General features: G+C 46.2%; 1 protein-coding gene and 2 long non-coding RNA genes across 3 annotated transcripts; 1 reads left to right on the forward strand and 2 right to left on the reverse strand.

Moving 5' to 3' along the window:
- Nucleotides 1–3,498: 3,498 nt before the first annotated feature.
- On the reverse strand, nt 3,499–5,352 carry LOC138991771 (uncharacterized). Its single transcript, XR_011467660.1, has 3 exons — nt 5,339–5,352; nt 4,561–4,632; nt 3,499–3,912 (listed from the first exon to the last, which is right to left on the reverse strand). It is a non-coding gene; the product is annotated as an uncharacterized lncRNA (long non-coding RNA).
- Nucleotides 5,353–5,447: 95 nt separating this feature from the next.
- Nucleotides 5,448–15,569, forward strand: LOC138991772 (uncharacterized). The gene is made up of 4 exons (XR_011467661.1): nt 5,448–5,689; nt 6,184–6,263; nt 8,215–8,401; nt 14,678–15,569. It is a non-coding gene; the product is annotated as an uncharacterized lncRNA (long non-coding RNA).
- On the reverse strand, nt 10,707–21,366 carry PSMC4 (proteasome 26S subunit, ATPase 4). Its single transcript, XM_005890562.3, has 11 exons — nt 21,211–21,366; nt 20,219–20,317; nt 19,165–19,351; nt 15,968–16,114; nt 15,777–15,886; nt 15,580–15,673; nt 11,880–12,047; nt 11,718–11,794; nt 11,407–11,575; nt 11,128–11,183; nt 10,707–10,941 (listed from the first exon to the last, which is right to left on the reverse strand). The coding sequence occupies exons 1-11, from the start codon at nt 21,244–21,246 to the stop codon at nt 10,828–10,830; spliced, it is 1,257 nt and encodes a 418-aa protein (XP_005890624.1). The 5' UTR covers nt 21,247–21,366; the 3' UTR covers nt 10,707–10,827.
- Nucleotides 21,367–22,761: the final 1,395 nt, after the last annotated feature.

Consider the following 22,761-nt stretch of genomic DNA (forward strand, 5'->3'; position numbering starts at 1 on the left):
ATTGTGTAGAAAGTTCTACTGGACAGAGCTGATATGAATCACACAGCCTAAATTTCATTTTTCACCAGAGTTCCCCTAAACTCAGAATAAACTGGTCAAAAGCTGACAGAGGTTGCTAGAGAAATACTATCTCCTTTCTATGAACTCCCAAGAAATGTGACCTGAGTATCTCTAGAGGCTTTATTACCTCCTTGTGGTCTAGTCGCTTAGTCGTGTCCAACTCTTTTCGACCCCATGGACTGTAGCCCATCAGGCTCCTCTGTTCATGGTCTTTCCCAGGCAAGAATACTGGAATGGGTTGCCATTTCCTTCTCCTGGGGATCTTCCCAACCCAGGGATCAAACTCACATCTTCTGCATTGCAGGAAGATTCTTTACCACTGAGCCACCAGGGAAGCCCTTATTACCCCTTATTACCTCCTATCTCATGCTAATTCTGTCTATTTTGACTTTATATTATTTGCCCTATTATAAGAAACTTAAGGATAGTGACTGTGTTTCAATGCTTGTATTCCTCTAACTACTATCATAAGATTCAGCATCCTGTGACCCCTAATGTCTGTTATTCAACCACAATTCCATTTTTAGGCAGTTTTTCTTAGCACACTAAGATACATGTGCAAGATGTTTATCATATAACAACTTAGAATAACCAATTGTTAGAAAAATAAATAGCTACAGGAGGCAACAGGTTGAATAAATTATGGTCAGTTTTTTACCCCGCTTTGAACTTTTTATTTTGCTTTGGGGTATAGCTGATTAACAATGTTATAATAGTTTCAGGTGAACAGTGAAGGGACTCAGCCATACATATACATAGATCCCTTCTATCCCAAAGCCCCTCCCATCCAGGCTGCCACATAACATTGAGTAGAGTTCTATATACAGTGGGTCCTTGTTTGTTATCCATTTTAAATATAAAATTATGGTCAGTTTTGATGGCACACTACAACAGACTGGTTCCAAATAGGAAAAGGAGTACATCAAGGCTGTATATTGTCACCCTGCTTATTTAACTAATATGCAGAATACATCATGACAAACGCTGGGCTGGAAGAAGCACAAACTGGAATCAAGACTGCTGGGAGAAATAGCAATAACCTCAGATATGCAGATGACACCACCCTTATGGCAGAAAGTGAAGAAGAACTAAAAAGCCTCCTGATGAAAGTGAAAGAGGAGAGTGAAAAAGTTGGCTTAAAGCTCAACATTCAGAAAACGAAGATCATGGCATCCGGTCCCATTACTTCATGGGAAATAGATGGGGAAACAGTGGAAACAGTGTCAGACTTTATTTTTCTGGGCTCCAAAATCACTACAGATGGTGACTGCAGCCATGAAATTAAAAGGCACTTACTCCTTGGAAGGAAAGTTACGACCAACCTAGATAGCATATTAAAAAGCAGAGACATTACTTTGCTAACAAAGGTCTGTCTAGTCAAGGCTATGGTTTTTCCAGTAGTCATGTATGGATGTGAGAGTTGGACTGTGAAGAAAGCTGAGTGCCGAAGAATTGATGCTTTACAACTGTGGTGTTGGAGAAGACTATTGAGAGTCCCTGGGACTGCAAGGAGATCCAACCAGTCCATCCTAGAGGAGATCAGCCCTGGGTGTTCTTTGGAAGGAATGATGCTAAAGCTGAAACTCCAGTACTTTGGCCACCTCATGCGAAGAGTTGACTCATTGGAAAAGACTCTGATGCTGGGAGGGATTGGGGGCAGGAGGAGAAGGGGACGACAGAGGATGAGATGGCTGGATGGCATCACTGACTCGATGGACGTGAGTCTGAGTGAACTCCGGGAGTTGGTGATGGACAGGGAGGCCTGGCGTGCTGCAGTTCATGGGGTCACAAAGAGTTAGACACAACTGAGCGACTGAACTGAACTGAAGGCCCTTATTAATACTGATTATACTGGCCCATATTTAATGTTGGAGAAGGATATTCATGATGAATTACTAACTGATACAGGAAAATTAAACAAATATGGGAAATTCTCTGAGTGTCCAGTGGTTGGGGCTAGGTGCTTTCACTGTTTAGGGCCAAGGTTCGATACCTGGTGGGGAAACAGATACTGCAAGCCGAGTGGTGCAGCCAGGAAAAAAAAAAGGATGTACAATTAAGGGAGAGATTATAATGTCATTCATAACACAGACTCTGTTGTTGACTTTCAGGATGTAAGTCCTAATCTGACAGCTGCCAACTTCTCAGTTAGTTTATTGACAAACTAGGGATAAGAACAGTACCAGTCTCCTACAGTTGTCATGAAGATTGGGATATTACATAGCATTTAGTGCATGTAATTGCTAAATAAGTTAGATGGTATTGTTATGAAATTATTTTCTACTTTCTGTTTTTATAGTAAAATTTGAGTCTCATGCCCACTTTTTTTTATAATGATATTTTACATATTCTAGAGGCAAGGCTTAAAAGTGCTAAGCAGATCTCTCCTCATCCTTGCTGCTACAAAAGAAGAGACACCATTCTTCAACATAAAGCTGATAAAGAGAACCTAATAAGGCATTAAATGGAGAATGTTAATAAGAGGTTCAATCTTAGTCTCCTGCCCTACGTAAAGATTTACATTAATATTTATAGTTGTTACCATTTTATTCTGTTTTCTACTATTATAAACCTGTGTTCCAAAATGTTGTTTGCATTTAAAGATACTTGGACTAGAGAGGTTATTACTGTGTCCTGTTAAAGCAATTTAATTTTTTTAATATTTATTTATTTAGGCTGTGCTGGGTCTTAGTTGCAGCATGTGGGATCTAGTTCCCTGACCAGAGATTGAACCTGGGCTCCATGAATTGAGAGCATGGAGTCTTAGCCACTGGACCACCAGCAAAGTCCCAAAATCAACCAAAGAAGTTTAATCCTGAAGGGCTATCTTATTTGGTAAATTGTGCCAATAATTATTTGATTTATATTTGTTTTTTTTAATATTTATATTTATAAATTATGTATAAATATATATATATAATATATAAAATATATTTATAAATTTTATATATATATAATTTATATTTATAAATCAAATAATATATTGATTTATATAATACAAATTTGGAGGTATAAATACTTGGAAAGTTTATGAAGCTTCACTGACGTGTTCCTCTTCTTTCTATATTCATGGAGATATAAGAAACCTCTGCTTTGGTAGAATTACTTTTTCCAAATAAGAGTTGTGGAATCTGTGTCCTTTGAACGTTTCGTTAGAACAGTTTCTGTTCTGCATACACATGCACACACACACACACACACACACACATATACAGGTTCACAGAAAAAAAATTTTGCTAAAATAAACCTCCCCAAAATATTAATCATGATGCCAGGGCTATTTTAACTTTCTTTTTTACAAGTCCCTCATGTAATATAACTGAATAACTTTTTGAAAAAAATAAGTATCAATTCCATAATATTAAGTATACAACAAATCTATATCCAATTAAAAATATTTGAAAATCTTGGAAGCAAATCTGTTTAATATATGTGGGAATAGTAAGGGAATCAGTATGACCATTATAAATAAAGACTAACAACTCTTGGGAGAAGGCAATGGCAACCCACTCCAGAACTCTTGCCTGGAAAATCCCATGGACGGAGGAGCCTGGTAGGCTGCAGTCCATGGGGTCGCTAAGAGTCGGACACGACTGAGCGACTTCACTTTCGCTTTTTACTTTCATGCATTGGAGAAGGAAATGGCAACCCGATCTAGTGTTCTTGCCTGGAGAATCCCAGGGACGGGGAGCCTGGTGGGCTGCCATCTATGGGGTCACACAGAGTCGGAAACGACTGAAGTGACAGCAGCAGCAGCAACAACTCTTGAAGATCCTTCTTCAATACAATAAGACCTTTTCACAGACAAAATTCTCCTCTGCATGAACATATCAGGTGAGGGGCATCTGCAGACTAAATAAGAAAATGTGGGCAAAGCAGACAGTCTTTGGTTTGTTTCCCCTTTCTCTACTGAATAACCAATTGAAATATCACTTTGGATATAACCCTTATAAAATATCTCTGAATCCCAATAATAGTAAATGAAATTCATATAAAATTTAAAATTTGAGTATTATTGTACATCACAATGAATATTACTTTACTCATATGCACATGTTTTTTCTTTTGACAAACTTTTTATAAGCAAGTCTCAACCCATCAATTCCCTGGAAAAAAATCCTACACATGATGACACAGATTTCCATCACATTCCTGCTCTAAACACCTTAAAAAGCAGATGCCCATGTCACTGACACCAATCAGACCACCTCTGATCTTGCCTCACTTTTAAATTGAGGTTCTGCAGGACAGCAATGATGTGATTCCACTTAAATATTCATCTCATTTGCTTTATTAAACAAAGTTGTAACTTTAGACTCCAGGATATATATTTACTATTACAAAAAGTGAATGAGAGGGTGACCCATCTGTATGGCCCCTCATTTACTGGGAAGGAAGAATAGGCCTAGAATAGGCCACTGACATTTCAGGAAAAGAAAAGCAAATGTTTGTACTAAAAACAAAAACGCATTTACGAACAAAGAGAAAGTAGAAGCTCACCTGATCTGCACTTTTAGATGGGGAAATTTTTTTCCTTTCTCTTCAGGATCCTTTTTGCGAAAACTGGCAGGACTGGGGAAGAAGGAAATCATGAGACACCAAGCCTTTCTTAGAGCACAGCCAGACGCATAATGTCCCCTCCAGGGCCACATCAGCTCTACCTCATGCCTGTGACCAGATGGGAGCCTGTCTCTGACACGATAGCCGACTCCTAGGATCAGAGGTAAGGGGATGCTGTGGTTCTGAAAAATGCAGCAGCACCCACATTGCCTGCAAGTAAGGACCCCTCTCACCATTTCCTCCCCGGAGTCTGTTTCGGAGACACTTTTAGCTCTAAAAGCCCCATCCCAAGCCCAGGACTGTGCCTTCTTGCTGGGAACCTTCATCCTGGGGTTCAATCTTGGACTTTTCTCTTGGGGACATAGCTCTGTGCAGACACCAGGGCTGAGGGGAGGGAGGGGAAGGCAGCAAGAGCGTGGGTCAGTCACACTCGTCACTGAACCAAGTACCAGTATCAGACTGACAACCGCACCCACCGACAGGAGGCCTGACTTTGTCCTGCACACACACACACACACACACACACCCCACATACATGCACACACTCACAGTCACACAATCCCTTTCCTCTTCTCCTCCTGCCCGCACAGGCCTGAGGCTGCAGGCAGAAAAGGCTCCCTGGGGTCCTCACTTTGGGCGGCATCTCCATCCCCACTCCGGACAAATCCTGCTTCTCCTCACCTAGCACCAACTTCTCCCCCGGCTTCTACTAGCTCACCTGCGGTGGCTGGGCTACCCAGAAAGCACGGTTGGGAGCCCTCGGGGTGGAAGTTTACACCCTCCCCCTGGGCCTTCTGGGAAATGTAGTCCACGGTCGGTAGCCGGTGGGCTTGGGCTCTGAGTGTGCAGGCGCAGACACGCTCGGACGGGGCGGCTCTCCTCCCAGACTCTGGTACCCGCGTTCTCGCGCGGTGAGCTGACAGAACTCACCCGGGAGCAGTCCCGGCTATGCGAGCCTCGACAGCCCTCCAGACAATGGAGTCCACAGTCTTGACAGCCGAGTGCGTCCGTGGTGCCGCCCTGAGGCCGACCGCGTGCCAGACGGATTCTGTCAGATTCTTCCCTCGAGGTAGTTCCGGCGCGTGGTTCACAGGCGTGTGTCCCTATGTACTGGCCTCGTGAGCGTGTGTACATGTGTGTGTTTGCCGCTGTGAGGGTTGCGGGACCGACTGTGCCTTCGGCTGAGAATGAGTTGTGTTTCTGCGTGTGTGTAATTCTTTGAGTGCCAGACGGCGTGTGCTGAAGCAGCACCTAACTGGAAGGAGTCCACGGCCTGGAGTGTGATTCGTGACTGAGCAGTGAGGTGAGAGGCGCGGTGGAGACCGTGGCTGTGCTGGAGTGTGACTGGGGTGATGTGTGTGTGATGGGGTGGGTATGCGGGTTGCTGTGTGGCGGGGGTGGTTGAGCGGCCGGTGCAAGTCAGGCTATGTGGAGATAGGTCCGTGAATCTGAGTGTCTGCGTGTGGTACTTCACGGGTGCCAGTGGCCTTGTGACTGGTACGCGTGTGTGATCATATGAGCCACAGATCTGTTATAAAAAGAATACGTTGCATCTTCTTGCAGCATCAGCTGTGTTTCACGACTTGAGCAGAAGATTTTGCCTGTTTGTATAGAATGAATGGACTTCCCTAGTAGCTCAGAAGGTAAAGCATCCGGCTGCAACGCAGGAGACCCGGGTTGGATCCCTGGGTCAGGAAGATCCCCTGGAGAAGGGCATGGCAACACACTCAAATATTCTTGCCAGGAGAACTCCATGGACAGAGGAGCCTGGCTGGCTACAGTCCATGGAGTTCCAAAGAGTCGGACTCGACTGAGTGACTAACACACACATAGAATTGAATGAATTTTTTCATAGAGAAAAATGGAAAATCATAGTAATTTTTTTTAATATGAAGGAATTCTTTCCACTCTTCTGTGATGTTATGGGTCTGTGGCAGATACTTTTGAGAATCTTGGACTGAAAAAATATTTCACTTTATGCTTGGGAAGGCAGTGTGCCATAGAATAGTGAGCCCACAATTAGTCAGATGATAACACATTCTGTTCTTCCTCTCCCCTTTCTGAGCAATTCAGTCCTAAAGCTGTAAGATGGGCTTGGAGCCTGAGCAGGATGAGAAGGGTGGTCATGCAGGGAGTGGCTTGAGGCATTGGGCCTGGGATTCTGATCAAATGTAAGTAAATATATCAAGTGCAATGGGAGTAGCCAAGCTTCTCCCTATCAGCAGGGAACCTCAGACATGGAAAAGGAGATGACTAAAATGAACCTTGGGATGGTAGGTTGAAACTAGATGTAATGGTTTGAACTCACAATTATCTGTATGGTTCTTGGCCTTCCCTAATCAATAGAAATTGACTAAAGGCCAGACAAGAAATTCACACAAGGCTTTACTGGGGCTCCTGCGGGCTGCAGTAGGGAGCATGACAGGTTCCCGTTTGCTCCCTAAGGGGTGGGTGTGAGCTCGTTTCTTATATGGGGTGAGGGTAGGGGTGTGTCCAGGGGTCAGACTGGAGGGGTAGCTTAGGTGGTTTGCCCACCCTCTAGTGGTGTTGAGTGCAGGGGGGCATGTGCAGTAACCCTGCTTTTGCTTCCAGCTCTTCAGAAATGGCATTTGGGGTTTGGGGGGCAGTTTTTTTTTTTTTTTCTTTTTTATCTTTTGGTCCAGAATTTGCCTGTGTATGCACAGTTATTTGTAGTCCCATATAGTTTCTTTGTATTTTGTAGCTCAAGGAGAGGTGTGTCCAGGTGCAAGCATTGTAGTACTGAAGCAGAGGGCCCCAGGCCTATCTCAGATTGATATAAAAATTAGTGAGGCTGACATGGAAGACTGTTTAAGTCACCTGGGATGGCTGTAGTGTGATCTGTGGCATCATGACATGGCTTCTGGTCTGTGGTGATGTTTGTCATGTTGCTGCATTTGTACAGAGTCATTTTTGATCAATCAAGTCCTTTTTAACAACTTAGCAGTACATGTACTGTAGTCTCATCTGAGGTATGCTTACTGATCCTGGTTGTACTCAAAGGAAGTGTTACTAAAGAATACATGAGGGACTTCCCTGGTGGCCCAGGGATTAAGAATCCATCTTGCAATGCGGGATGTGGGTTCAATCCCTGGTCAGGGAACTTGGAGCCTTTGTGCTGTGGAGCAACTAAGCCTGCGCACCACAACTAGAGTCCGTGTACCAAAACGAGATCCCACATGAGGCAGCAAAGATCTCGCGTGCTGCAACTAAGACCCGATGCAGCCAAATAATAATAATAAAAAAGAATAGGTATATATGAAACCTGGGGAAATGATCAACATTTGTCTGAACTGTTGTTCTGTCAAGCCAGGGTACACTCCCCATTGTAGGAACTGCAGAGGTATTCACAAAATGGATCATTACTGCTCCTGGGCAAAGAGTTTTATAGGAATTTCTTTTTCAGTGGAAACCTACCACTTGGTCCTTGGATGATGGTTACACAAGTGTTCTATTTATAATAAGTTGTTACATTACACATTTGTATTTTGGGCTCCTTTATGTGTATTATTATAATTAAAACAATTAAAAACAAAAAGGCTTACATGTATTTTTTTCTTTCTCTTGTCTTTGCAGAGCAGAGAAAAGGGATCTGTTTCCCTTAGAAGGAAAACATTTGCTTTCAAGACTCCACTTCCAATGTGTTCACGTGTCGGGCTGTTCAGCAAACTGGCCTTACTTTTTCCTTCATAATGCAGTAGCATGTAGCTGAGAACAGAAAAAAGCAGTCCCTGACATCCAGGAACTGGCCTGACACTTACAGGTAGGCCTCAGTGGTATTGAAAGATAGCTTAGTGCTCACAGCTGAGCCACATTATCCTGTTGGACATAAGCAGTCTCACAGAACATCAGCATCGGGGTCACTCAGACCATAATGATGGGGGGCCACTTTATAATTTTGTCTAAGCATAGACAACAAGGTTGCTAGGCAACCCTCAAAATATACCAGATATCCCTTCTTCCAGCTAATGTGAGTGGCTACTACTTTTTACCAATTAGAGCTTCACACTAGTCTGCTGTCATTTCTGGGGTACATGGCTTTGGTTTTTTCCCAGTCTCTTTGCCCTTTATCACTGATGTTTACAATGTGTTTTATCCCTTTGTGACAGGACCCAGGGATCACTCCTGCGTTTAAATTAGGTACTTAACAACAGTAACAAAGCCATGCCAAAAAAAAAAAAAAAAAATGGATTTTACAAGTCCTCTTGAAGGAGGGAAAGAAAGGAAGGAAACTGCTGAAGTGAGGTTGGATCCTCAGGTCAGGAAGATCCCTTGGAGGAGGAAATGGCAACCCACTCCAGTATTCTTGCCTGGGAAATCCTTTGGACAGAGGAGCCTAGCGGGCTGCACTCCATGGGGTCCCAAGAGTTGGACACTACTGAGCAACTAAGCAACAACAAACCTAATTCAAGTATAGGACTTCCCTGGTGGTCCAGTGGTTAACACACCACATTTCCAGTGCAGGGGCAGGGGTTCGATCCCTAGTGGGGGAACTAAGATCCTACATACCATGTGGCACAGCCGAAAAAAAAAGGTCAAGTATATATTGAGTACAAAGTGTATTAGAAAAAAAGCATTCTCATGGCACACTTACCCTGTATTTCCCTGTCTACTTCCAAGAGGCAAGGACCTCTCATCCTTTTGTTTCTTTTGCAACTTACTTTCATTATTTCTAAACTATATGCTTTTGTAAACTCATCAGTTTTGATATTAGGTGCTACTGAATATGAACGGTGAAGACTTCAGGTGTCTTAACAATCCACTTTCCTCTTGATCATGCTGCTTGGTTTCCTCAGAAGGAATCCTTCAGTTGCCTGCCCAGGGCACTTATATCTCATCTTCAGCATGGCCCCTGTCTCATCCTTGCCCCAGGTACACCAGCCCGGAAACTGATGGCCCAGCCTCTGCAGAGTAAATCTGAGGTCTTCAGCCAGGCTGGGGAAGGGTCACAGGGCCTGGAGTACCAATAGCTCATTTGTTTCCTGCACACTCAGTGTATCAGTTCTGGTTTTTATGTAGCCTTTCAGGCAATCCTCCTGTTTCCTGCCCTCACCTTCAGAACCTGGCCCCTCTGGTTTCTGGACTTCCCAGTCGTTCAGGTTCATGTTTCCTCAGATCTGCTACATCAACAAGCATATCTCTGCGTCTTTTCAAAATTGTTTCATTGCCATCTCCTCCCTCCTTCTGTGTCCACGAGAATTTATAACCTACTTTTGTTTTCGTGAGGTGCCAGGAGGGAGGAAGAATTAATTAACTTCTCTGCTCAACCTGCCATGCTTATCTACAGAGGAATCACCTGTCTCTTCAAGGACCTGATTCCTGACTGTTTCTCCTTATACCTTCTTACCATCTCACTCCCAACTATATGGTGAAATTCACACATTTGTCCAAGGAACATGAACTGAATGTCTGCCATGTGTGGGAGCTGAGACTTGAATTGTGATCAAGCTACAATCCCTGATTACGAGGGAGTCCAGTCTGGAGGAGGCAAATGTAAGAAGTCCCAAGCAGAGAATGTGCACGGTGCAAGGGCAGCATAGGGAAAGGGTTACTTCCCTTTGGGGTATCGGGGAAGACTCCCCAGAGGGAGAGGGGTCTAAACAGAGACGTCAAGAGAAAGTGGGAACTGATCCGACCAAACACATCTGTGCCCCAGTGAAATGGTAGGAAGAGCCAGAGACATTCACAGAACTCAGGCGTCCAACTTTCCCCTTGCCCCCTCATCCCTGCTCCAGGGGACTCTACTGGGTGGCTCCTCTGTCCTTGATACATACTGAGTGTAAAGAAGGTAGGAATTGCCCAAAACTTGAATGGTCTTCTACCTGTAGGAAATGTGGGTGAGGAGATTATAGAGGCTTTATTTTATGGTCATGGGCTGTTCATTTTCCATCCTTTTCCCCAAATTTCTGAAGAAATTTAGTGTGAATTCTTTACTTCTCCCTCAAGCTGTTAACCAAGCCACGTACCTCAACTGCCTATCTGTCAGGAGAGCAGGAGGGGCACAGAGGATCCTATTAAAGTACCAGCTTCTCCAAAGGAGTTAAACTTGTAAGGAGAAATTAAACACATTCAGTCATATTTGTTTAATGAATAAATCAATCCTGGGTAAAGAGGAAAGAGAACTAGGTTTGGGGAAAGAGGCTGGGGAGGTGAGAGAAGCCCCCAGCCCCTGTGGTTTGGGTAGAGGGGTCATTTGTAAAATTCATGCTCCTGTTCGTCTTTCTTGATGACTGTCTTGTACGCTTTCTCGAAGTCCTTGGCCAAAACAATGTAGCGATTCTCTCGGACAGCCAGCATCCCGCTCTGTCAAGGGATAAGAGTTAAAACCTACTCCTTGCACTCCCCGCCTCCGGTGATGGTGCAGGAAGACACAGACGCAGCCCAAGACCCAGGGTGGCAATGAGGACAGAAGGACCGCGGCAGAGTGGTTTCAAGAGGAAGGGTCTTCACACATACCCCTGCCCAATCTAGACAGAAACCATCACTCACCTCCTGACAGATGGAGTTGATATCAGCTCCTGAAATCTTATCTGGTCTAGCCACATCTGTGGCAGATGTGTTAAGGAAACCATCCCCTGCATGACAGGGTTAACGCCCAGAGCCAGAAGTTGCCCAGAGCCAGAAGTTGTTCGTGGGCTGTCTTTGTTATCAGCCCCTTCCCCAAACCTTGGTCTCCCACCTGCTCAATCTGGATGGTGGTGATGGCAGAGGTGGAGATACAACCCCCCTTCCCAACAGTGACCTCCCCTTGCTTCTAGAGGAGGATACAATCTTCCAAGTCAACCTCCTCAGAGAGATTCATCTTGCTGGTGATAGTAGAGAAAATCAGTCTCTTCTGGCGGCGGTCAGGGAGTGGAAATTCAATTTTACGGTCAAGGCGTCCCGGCCGCAGCAGGGCAGGATCCAGGGTGTCTGCTCTGTTTGTGGCCATGATCACCTGGCATCGGGGACAGGCCAGCTCAGACCTCTGTCCCTTCTATACTCTCCCTCCCACTGCAATAGCTATCCCCTCATAGGCCAGCCTCCATCTTTCCCTGATTCCCACACCACACCTCCCCTGCCCGTCCTGAATCCCAAACCTTGACGTTGACATTCTGGTCGAATCCATCCATTTGATTCAGTAGCTCCAGTAGGATTCTCTGAACCTCCCTGTCAGCTGGAGAGTATATAACATGGTCAGCTCAGGGCATCCCGTAGGCAAGGCTGCCCAAGACCCCAGGCCCTGTGTAGGCATCACTCACCCCCTGTCTGGGCATCAAATCTCTTGGTGGCGATGGCATCAATCTCATCTATGAAGATGATGGCAGGTGCGTTCTCCTTGGCCAGGCGGAACACGTCCCGGACCATGCGAGGGCCCTCGCCCAGGTACTTCTGTACGAACTCTGAGCCCACGACGCGGATGAATGCAGCTGATGGCAGGATGACAGGGGTCAGACGAGAATGGGACTCCTGCCTGCAGGGCCCCGTACTACTTTAACTGAAACTGAGCATTCCTTGAGGACATCCGTTTCTTTGGATGGCCACTCCAAGTGGTCAGGTCATTCTCTCATGACCTGGGCAGGGTCCTAGATCCAGTCAGGAGGACCAGCTACTCAGTCGTACCCCTCAGAGACCCAGCAGCCCAGATCGTGACTCCTGCCTATGGATGTGCCAATTTTTGGCCCAACATTTAAAAATCAGGATATTTAAAAAAATGTGTCTGTACTCCAACATGCCTATAAAATAGAGCTAGAGACATTAATGGAATCCACTGTATATTAAAAAAAAAAAAAGTGGATTTTCAGAGTGCTTAAAAAACCAGCAAGAAAACAGGCTTTTCATACACTAAGGCATCATGTTGCCTCACCAAGAGCTCAGTTCCATTTGCTCAAAGGACCCACCTTTGAATATCATGCAAGAGTCAGGAACCAGGAGCACGTATTCTGACATAACAGGTGGCAATGGGGTTGACAACAGGTTTGTTCTGGGCCTGCCTCTCCTTTCTATCTTTTCTTAGAGTTTAACTTGTTTGTTAGTGTCTGGATGTGGCGTTGTGTTGCACGGAACAACTTTCAGGACATTCCTTCCAGGTACCACAGAGAAAGGAGACACAGAATCCACTAAGTAGACCTGGTCATAAACTAGGAGTTGTGCAGCTTGTAGCCCTGTCCTTCTCTAATATGGTGGCTACTGAGCAAATGAAATGTGGTTGGTCCAAACAAAATGAGATGTACTCTAAGTGTGAAATACATACCAGACTTCAAAAGACAGTACCAAAAAAAGTAAACATCTCAATAAATGGCCATCAACAAATGAATGAACAGACAAAATATGCTTTATACATACAGTGGAATATGATTTGGCCTTTAAAAGGAAGTAAGTTCTGACACATTCCAACATGGGTGAGCCCTGAAGACATTATGCTAAGTGGAAGCAGGCAGTCACAAAAAGATAAATACCGTATGACTCATCCACATATATGAGGTGCCCAGAACAGGCAAATTCAGAGACTGAAAATAGAATAGAGGGTTATCAGGGATGGTGGGAAGGGAGAAATAGGGAATTATTGTTTAATGAGTACAGAGTTACAGTTTGGGATGATGAACAAGTTCTGGAAATGGATAGTGGTGGTGACTGCACAGGACTGTGAATGCACTTGATGTCACTTGTAAATTGTACACTCACAAAGTGGTTAAAATAATAAATTTTACATTACATATATTTTACTACAATGAAAAAATTATAGAAAAAACTCAAATTTCCTATCTGCTACATGTTAAAATAACATTTTGAATATACCAATTAAATAAGTAATAGATATATTTTAGACTAAGTTCACCTGTTTAACGTGTTTAAAATAATGAGTACTTAAAATTTTAAATTATATATATAGCTTGCATTCTATAGCTGACCCTTGAACAACACAGGGTTTAGGGGCGCCGACCCTCTGTGTAGTAGAAAATCTGTGTATAACTTTATAGCTGGCCCTCCGTATCTGCAGTTTTGCATCTATTTATCCAACCATGCATTGTGTGAAAAAATCTGGGTACAAGTGAACCCTCAGAGTTCAAGCCTCTATTGTTCCAGGGCCGTATTTCTATTGAACTCGCCCTGTCTACAACCACCTTGCTCTCAGGACAACAGCCAAACTCTCTTATATTAGCACTAAGATGATTTATATTCATGCCCTTTCTGACCTCTTCAGCCTCATCTTCTGGTCCCCCAGCCCCTCCTTCAGTTATTCTCTGAACACCTACCACAATTCAGCTACTGGGTGGACACTGGAAACACAAAAGGACAAAATCACCAGTTCCCTGCCCCCACAGAGTTTAGTCACGGTCTACTCACCACTACTCGTGACTCCCTAGATAAGTTCTTTCTCACTCCCTGGTCTTCACAAATGCTATTCCCTCTCCTTACAGAGTGCCTGGCAGACTCCTCACACCTCTTTTCTGGGACCCCTCTCTGAGAGGCCTATGCAGAATGGATTGACAACCCTCCTGGAGGCTATCCCACTACCTTCCTTGCTTTCCTGAGGCATTTGCTACTCTGTAGACTGTCCCCACCCAGGCTCACTTCCTACCATGACCCCTTGCTCACGCGGCTTCAACTATAGGGGCCTCCTCACTGTTCTGGGACATTAAGCACATACCTGCCTCAAGGCCTTTGCACCAGCGAAGTCCCTCAGCCTGACACACTCCGTCCCCCAGATGTTCACATGACTCACTCTCTCAAAAGCGTATTCTAGGTCTTTACATAAATGTCACCTCAGAAAAGTCTTCTCTGACCACCTCCAGTCCTGGCACATAAAGCTACAGCCCCTGTTTTTCCCTATCTCCCTGCCTCTTAATTATTTTCTTCAGGCATTTAGCACCATATGACATATGACCTATTCATTCATCTGTTCAAGTACTTCCTCAACTAAGACATCAGCTCTATGAGGTATGGAGACTTTGTTCTCTTCACAGCCATGTCTTCCACACCTAGGACACAGCTTGTTGTGTATCAGGTGCTCAATAAATACTGAGTGACTAAGTGTTTATTGTCCTTTTTTCCTCAGCCAAACTGGGAAACTCTCCAATGCAGGGGACGTGTCTGGCTCATCTCTCTATCCCAGCACCGGGGACTGCAGAAGTTCAATGAGCTGCTAAACCAATGAATGATCACGACAATGGCTAATATTTACTATACTTGCTATGTGCCAAGGTACAGTTTTAGAAGCTTTATATTGGTTTAATCCTCTGAATAATCCAGAAAATTAGGAAATGGAGTCACATAGAGGCTAACTTGCCAAGAAGTTACACAAACTAACTTACATAAGTAGTACAGCCTTACATAAGAAGTTGTAAGAGGTCCATATTTCAAAAACCCAGGCGGCCTGACCCAGTGCTTACCCACTACTCTCTACTGCTCCCTGGCTTAATATATTAAGATTTTAAGAGTCCTGTTTTTAGGCTTTTTACAAACAGTAATACAGTGACTTTCAGACATCTTTGAAATTTACAAGAAATACATTTGTATAACCACAGCAGATATGTGTATGCATATTTGTGTGCATTAAGTTTCACAAACAATATGAGCTCTTAGTACGTGGGGTGAACTCTGATGTTTTCTGTTCTGTTTTACTTTTTAAAATGCTGGTTAGAACCCATGAATTTGAATTCATAATTACAAACAGGCCATGACCCACCAAAGGAAAACTATGTCATTATTTCATTAATTCTCTCCACAATCATGCTATGAAATGAACGTTTTATTAGATGAGGAAGCTGAGGCACGAAAGTAAAGTCACCTCCCCAGGATGGCATCGCCACTCAGTAAGACACACACTGGGGCTTTGACCCCAGAGCCCACATTCTTAATCGCCATGCCACGCTACTTCCTGGGGAGGATGAGAGAGCTGAGGGCAAGGTCGGAAAAGCCCAGAAGACCAGAGCTTGGGGGAGGGGCCAAGCGGCTCACCTGTCGTGTGATGAGCCACAGCCTTTGCTAGCATGGTCTTCCCGCAGCCAGGTGGGCCGTACATGAGGACGCCTCGAGGTGGGTCGATGCCGATCTGAAGCCCAGAGGTGGAGAGAAGGATGAGCCAGGGAGTCCATCACCAGCTGGAGACCTGGTGGACCCGGCCTCTCCCTCCCCTGCCAGATCTGGCTCCTTACCTGCTTGTAGAGCTCGAAGTGTGTGAGTGGGAGCTCCACAGCCTCCCGCACCTCCTGCTTCTGGATGTCCATGCCCCCAATGTCCGCATACATCACGTCTGGCTTCTGATCTGGTGGGAGAGCAGAGCTGGGGCTCCCAGCCTGGCCCGCAGGGTCCCTTCAGGCCTCCCTGGCCCTGGGCTCCCCCTCACCTGAGGTGAGCATCATGATGCTGCTGTCGGCCTCGGGGGGCAGCACGTCCACCAGGGCATTGCTGTGCTTGTGGAGGGCCACCGAGGCGTTGGGCTTGAGCAGCTCCCGGTCAATGGTGCTCAGGATGCGCACATAGTAGTTGGAGCCTTTGTGAAGGACAAGAAGGGAAAGGGGAAAATGAGAAGCCCCAGATTCTACCCCTAACTCTTGAGCTCCGGACCAGGTGACCAGCAGCCCCCTGGAATGCCTGCCCCTGGATGTCCCCCGGCAGGGCTCACTCACTGTGTCTCAGTGTGCTCTCAGTATCTTCCCCCGCATCTGTGCTCCTCCTCCTGGGTCTCAGTGAGGCCTGTGGTCCCGAGTCACTAAAGAGACCTAAGCCTCGTCCTGGGCTTTTCTCTGTTTCCCTCCACAGCCTGTCAGTCACCATGGCCTTCCACTGGCCTCCTAAAATGTCTCTCCAACCAATCCCTCCGCTCCTCCCCAGGGACCCTGCCCTGATTCAGCACCAACCTCTCCCATCTAATTTATTTATTTATTTGTTTATGGCTACACTGATTCTTTGTTGCTTTCTCTATGAGAGAGCTTTCTCTAGTTGCGGTGAGCAGGGGCTATTCTCTAGTGCAGAGCATGGACTCTAGGGCACACGGGCTTCAGTATTGGGGTGCGTGGGCTTAGGTGCCCTGCAGCATGTGGAATATTCCTGGACCAGGGCTTGAACTTGTGTCCCCTGCATTGGCAGGTGGACTCTTTACCACTAGACCAGCAGGGAATTCCTCTTTTCCCATCGAGGTCTCCGCCACAGATTCTTGCTTGCCCAGACTCCTCTATCTCACCTCCCTAGTCCACCTTCTACAGTTATGGTAGTGACACACACATCTCCTTCCAGCCTCAGTGTTTCTCTTGACCTCCAGACTTGGCTGTCCTGTAGCCTCCCAGACACTTCCCTGTGATGTCCCAGGCTGCCCTCATTCTCTCAACAAGGCTGCTTTTCTGCCCATGTTGCCATCTCAGGGACAACCACTGTCCCCGAGTCCAACAGATCAAAGACACACTCACTTTGGATCTCTCCCTCCCTTCACTACCAACTCCAGGGTCCAGTCACACACCTTTCCCCACAAGCTTTACAATCATATGGCTTGATCTAGAGGAGCAGAGGCCAGAAGCAAGAAAGGACAGGTAAGACGCAGGAACAATGACCATCATGAAGGCAGCACCTAGACCCATGTTAATAACAGCAGCTCTCACATAATAACTGAGTCCTAACCAGAGCCCGGAGAAGGCAATGGCACCCCACTCCAGTACTCTTGCCTGGAAAATCCCATGGATGGAGGAGCCTGGTAGGCTGCAGTCCATGGGGTCGCACAGAGTCGGACATAACTGAGCGACTTCACTTTCACTTTTCACTTTCATGCATTGGAGAAGGCAATGGCAACCCACTCCAGTGTTATTGCCTGGAGAATCCCTGGGACCGGGGAGCCTGGTGGGCTACTGTCTATGGGGTCACACAGAGTTGGACACGACTGAAGCGACTTAGCAGCAGCAGCAGCACACGCTAGTAAAATAATGCTCAAAATTCTCCAAGCCAGGCTTCAGCAATACATGAACCATGAACTTCCAGATGTTCAAGCTGGTTTTAAAAAGGCAGAGGAACCAGAGATCAAATTGCCAACATCCATTGGATCATCGAAAAAGCAAGAGAGTTCCAGAAACACATCTATTTCTGCTTTACTGACTATGCCAAAGCCTTTGACTGTGTGGATCACAATAAACTGTGGAAAATTCTTCAAAAGATGGGAATACCAGACCACCTGACCTGCCTCTTGAGAAACCTGTATGCAGGTCAGGAAGCAACAGTTAGAAATGGACATGGAACAACACACTGGTTCCAAATAGGAAAAGGAGTATGTCAAGGCTGTATATTGTTACCCTGCTTATTTAACTTATATGCAGAGTACATCATGAGAAACGTTGGGCTGGATGAAGCACAAGCTGGAATCAAGATTGCCAGGAGAAATATCAATAACCTCAGATATGCAGATGACACCACCTTTATGGCAAAGAGCGAAGAAGAACTAAAGAGCCTCTTGATGAAAGTGAAGGAGGAGAGTGAAAAAGTTGGCTTAAAGCTCAAGATTCAGAAAACTAAGATCATGGCATCTGGTCCCATCACTTCATGGCAAATAGATGGGGAAACAGTGGAAACAGTGTCAGACTTTATTTTTGGGGTTCCAAAATCACTGCAGATGGTGACTGCAGCCGTGAAATTAAAAGACGCTTAACTCCTTGGAAGGAAAGTTAGGACCAACCTAGACAACATATTAAAAAGCAGAGACATTACTTTGCTAACAAAGGTCAGTCTATTCAAGGCTACGGTTTTTCCAGTAGTCATGTATGGATGTGAGAGTTGGACTATAAAGAAAGCTGAGTGCCGAAGAATTGAAGCTTTAGAACTGTGGTGTTGGAGAAGACTCTTGAGAGTCCCTTGGACTGCAAGGAGATCCAACCAGTCCATCCTAAAGGAGATCAGTCCTGGGTGTTCATTGGAAGGACTGATGTTGAAGCTGAAACTCCAATACTTTGGCCACCTGATGCGAAGAGCTGACTCATTTGAAAAGACCCTCATGCAGGGAAAGATTGAGGTCAGGAGGAGAAGGGGATGACAGAAGATGAGATGTTTGGATGGCATCACTGACTCAATGGACATGAGTTTGGGGAGACTCCAGGAGTTGGTGATGGACAGGGAGGCCTGGCGTGCTGTGGTTCATGGGGTCGCAAAGAGTAGGACACGACTGAGCGACTGAACTGAACTCAACTCAGCTCAACTCAGTAGTAGTTGTGAAATCATTTTAGATAGTCATGACCAGAATGCTGTTTAAAACAAAACAGACTGGAACAGAATGGAAAACTAATTAGAGTATCACACCACAGTGAAGCTAAGTATCCTTTGGTCAAACTTTTACTGTATTAGTTATATATACATACTTATAGAGAAGAAAAAAAGGGAGAGTATGTAAAATATGTAAAATATATTTCTACTTTTGCATCAGACTGAAAATACTCTGAAAAACACTATTACACCATCTTCCCTTGTTTGCCCTTGTAAGTTCCTGGCACATGGCAGTAAGTAGTTAACAGCTGTTGAATGGACAGATGGGTAAACCACACCCCCCTCACCCCCACCCCCGCCACACACCTGTGGTGGAGCCCACAATGGCTGTATTCTGATCCACAGCCTCCAGAAACTGCCCGATAACCAATGGGATGCTCTGGATTCGTTTCACCTCCTCCTGGGCATGGAGGAATTCCTTCTTCAGGTTCTTTTGCTCATCCTTGATATACTCCTCCTGCACCTCCAGGAACTCCAGCTCTTGCTGCAGCTTCTGTGAGCAGACAGTGGAGAAGCAGGGGATGGTTCCAGGCCTTGCTGAGCCAAGGAATGAAGGTAGGGGAATTATGGGACGCTGGGCCCTGTGCAGGGTCCAGACTGGTTTTGTTAATTTCTTTTTTTATTGGCATAGTTGATTTACAATGTTGTGTTAGTTTCAGGTATACACCAAAGTGAATCAGTTATACATATGCTATGCTATGCTAAGTCACTTCAGTCGTGTCCGACTCTGTGTGACCCCATAGACGGCAGCCCACCACGCTCCCCGGTCCCTGGGATTCTCCAGGCAAGAACACTGGAGTGGGTTGCCATTTCCTTCTCCAATGCATGAAAGTGAAAAGTGAAAGTGAAGTCGCTCAGTCGTGTCCGACTCTTAGCGACCCCATGGACTGCAGCCTACCAGGCTCCATACCCACTCTTTTTTCTTAGTTTCTTTTCCCATTTAGGCCATTACAGAGTATAGAGTAGAGTTCCCTGCACTATACAACAGGTTCTTATTCCCTGGTAAAGATGCCCTGGAAAAGGAAATGGTAACCTTCTCCAGTATTCTTTTTTATTTATTTTTTAATTGAAGGATAATTGCTTTACATAATTTTGTTGTTTTCCGCCAAATATCAACATGAATCAGCCATAAGTACACATATGTCCCCTCCCTCTTGAACCTCCCTCCCATCTCCCTCCCCATATCACCCCTTTAGGTTATTACTGAGCTCGTTTTGCACTCCAGTATTCTTGCCTGGGAAATCCCATGGACATAGGAACCTGGTGGGCTCCAGTCCAAGGGGTCACAAAGAGTCAGACAGGACTTAGTGACTAACGACAACACCAACGTTGATATTTTTCGGACTGGCTTTGAATGTACCTTGTAGCGGCTGTAGAGGTCCTCCAGGTCCTCTGGCTCAGGCCCCAGGAAGGACAGGCCAGTCTGGGGCCGTGACACAGACAGGGCTGGGATCTCATCCTAGGCCACAGAAGGAAACTCAGGTTGGAAGGTCCCCTTATGAAAGAATCTAAAGCCCCCCTCCCCACTTCACCATGAAGTCACTTGGCCCCTAATAGGTTCCTGACATCATTCAGCACCCTAAATAGATCCTGGGAACTTCTCAGCCCCCTAAAGATGTTCCTGAAGTCACCCAGCTCCTAACAAACTCCCTGGTCACACAGCCTTCCAAACAGATCTTCTGGTATCAGATGCCACTTGTAACATGTCCTCAATGTCCCAACTCCCATCTAGGGCCTAAATGTCTGATCAACTCCTTACCAGACCCCAATGCCCTCAACAGGTTCGAAATACTACAGGGGTGCCTCAGTTGATGGTGAAAGTCACCATGCCTTCATACAGTCCTGGTATTACTCAGTTACCCCCCAAATATCCCTCATGAACTCCAACTCACATTAGGCCCTTATGTCACCCAGCTCCTTGGCAGGCCCCAAACATCACTCGGCCAGATTATAGATATTACTTGGCGCTCCAACACCAACTAAGCCCCAAATATCAGTCAGCTCTCCAGCTCAACCTCATATATCATTCGGCCCCATGCCCGAATCCCATACATCACTCACCACCCGACCCACTCCTAATGCCACCGGGCCTAGCTATGTCACAGCATTCCACCTAAACCTCGAAATCTTTCAGCCCCAAAGAACCTCTAGCGTCACCGTTTCCCCAGCCCCGCTTCCCAAGCCCTACTATCATCACTCAGACACCCAGACACCCAGCCCAGGCCTCGGATCGGCACGAAGCTCTCCACTGAGGCCTCCGAAATCACTCAGACCCACGCCTGGATCCCCAAAGTCACTCAATCCCAACCAGGTCGGCTTCGCCCTCTCCCCGCGACCCACGCCCCACCGGACCTGAGCTTTCTCCACCAGGATACCTATCTCCTCCATAGTGACCAAGCCGGCCTCTGTGTGGCCCGGCCTAATCCAGTCACCGCTTCCGCTGACGCCACCGGAAAGCAAGGCCTGGATGGGTTCTGGGAAACGTAGTTTAAGACATCACTGAGAGAAGGCTGAATGGGCGCGGTAGGTAAAGTGCAGGGCGGCTTCGTCCTGAGCTCCGCCCCCAAGACTTGCTCCTGCGCACTTTGTACCTCGCGGGCGCGCCGGCGGGCCCGGGGAGGTGCGAGTCGGCAATAGCGCGCGGGGCCATAGTCTCGCGCGGCTTTTTCCGGCGCTGGTTTTCGTGACAGCAGGCGGCGCTGCCCGCATTGGTTTTCAAACTGGGGAATTTCTTAGAGATCTGTCAGATTTGGCCAAGTGCTCTTCTTTCTTGTTTAGAGGCTTGGGCAGGGTTCTGCAGAGGCGGGGGGGTCTTTAACGGAGTTTCCACGTGGGCTGCAGCCGAGGATTGCCCTCCGCGCGGAGCCAGAAAGACCAAGGCTACTCGTAAAGGGTGACACCCTTTACCTGGCTCCAGACCCGGGGTGAGGAGCTCCAAGCCCGCCATTACCGGTAGCCGCGAATCGAGTAGAACCCATGCATTACGGATGGGGAAAATGAGGCAGCGGTGCCAGAAGCTGGGTCACGCAGGAGACCTGCAGACCTATACCAGGCCCTGTTGCTTAAGTTTTACGTGCTCAACCCATTGAATCTTGACAGACATTATGTTCCCTCTTTCGCTCTGAAAGAAACTAGAGCGCGGGGGCTCAGGTCTTCTGTCTACAAAGCCTGTGCTTCCGGCCGCGGGAAAACACTGCTGCTTATCACACCAGCTACAGTTTTGTTAAGTAAACTTTGTATTCAAGTACAGAGAGGTATACATATCGTTAGTGTACCGTTCAACAGATTTGCACAAAGCGAACACACCCATGGCTTTCAGATGGCACTAGTGGTAAAGAATCTGCCTGCCAGTGCCGAATACGCAAGAGACACGGGTTCGAACCCTGGGGTTGAAAGATGCCCTTGAGAAGGAAATGACAACCTACTCCAGTAGTCTTGGGCTTCCCTGGTATCTCGGCTGGTAAAGAATCCGCCTGCAATGCAGGAGACCCGGATTCGATCCCTGGGTCAGGAAGATCCCCTGGAGAAGGAAATGACAACCCACTCCAGTATTCTTACCTGGAGAATCCCATGGACAGAGGAGCCTGGTGAGCTCTGGTCCATAAGGTCACACAGAGTTGGACATGACTGAAACGACTTAGCAGCAGCAGCAGCAGCATACTTGGGAGAACTCAGAAAATATCTTAATTATCTCTCTTCTACCTGTATCATTTCTAAATTTCTGTCTTCGAGCTGTCTTCCATGTGGTCTGCCCTGTTTCCAATGTGTTCTAATGGTTCGTCATCTCATCTGTTGAGTCCTTCAGGTCCAGTTCTGTTTGGTTATTATTATTATTCTGAGTTTCAATTTCCTTGGTAAAGTATTCTTTCTGTTCATTATTTTTATTCCTAAGTTTACCAAACT

Source organism: Bos mutus, chromosome 18, assembly GCF_027580195.1.
Source record: "Bos mutus isolate GX-2022 chromosome 18, NWIPB_WYAK_1.1, whole genome shotgun sequence".
In the NCBI taxonomy this organism is placed as follows: Eukaryota; Metazoa; Chordata; class Mammalia; order Artiodactyla; family Bovidae; genus Bos; species Bos mutus.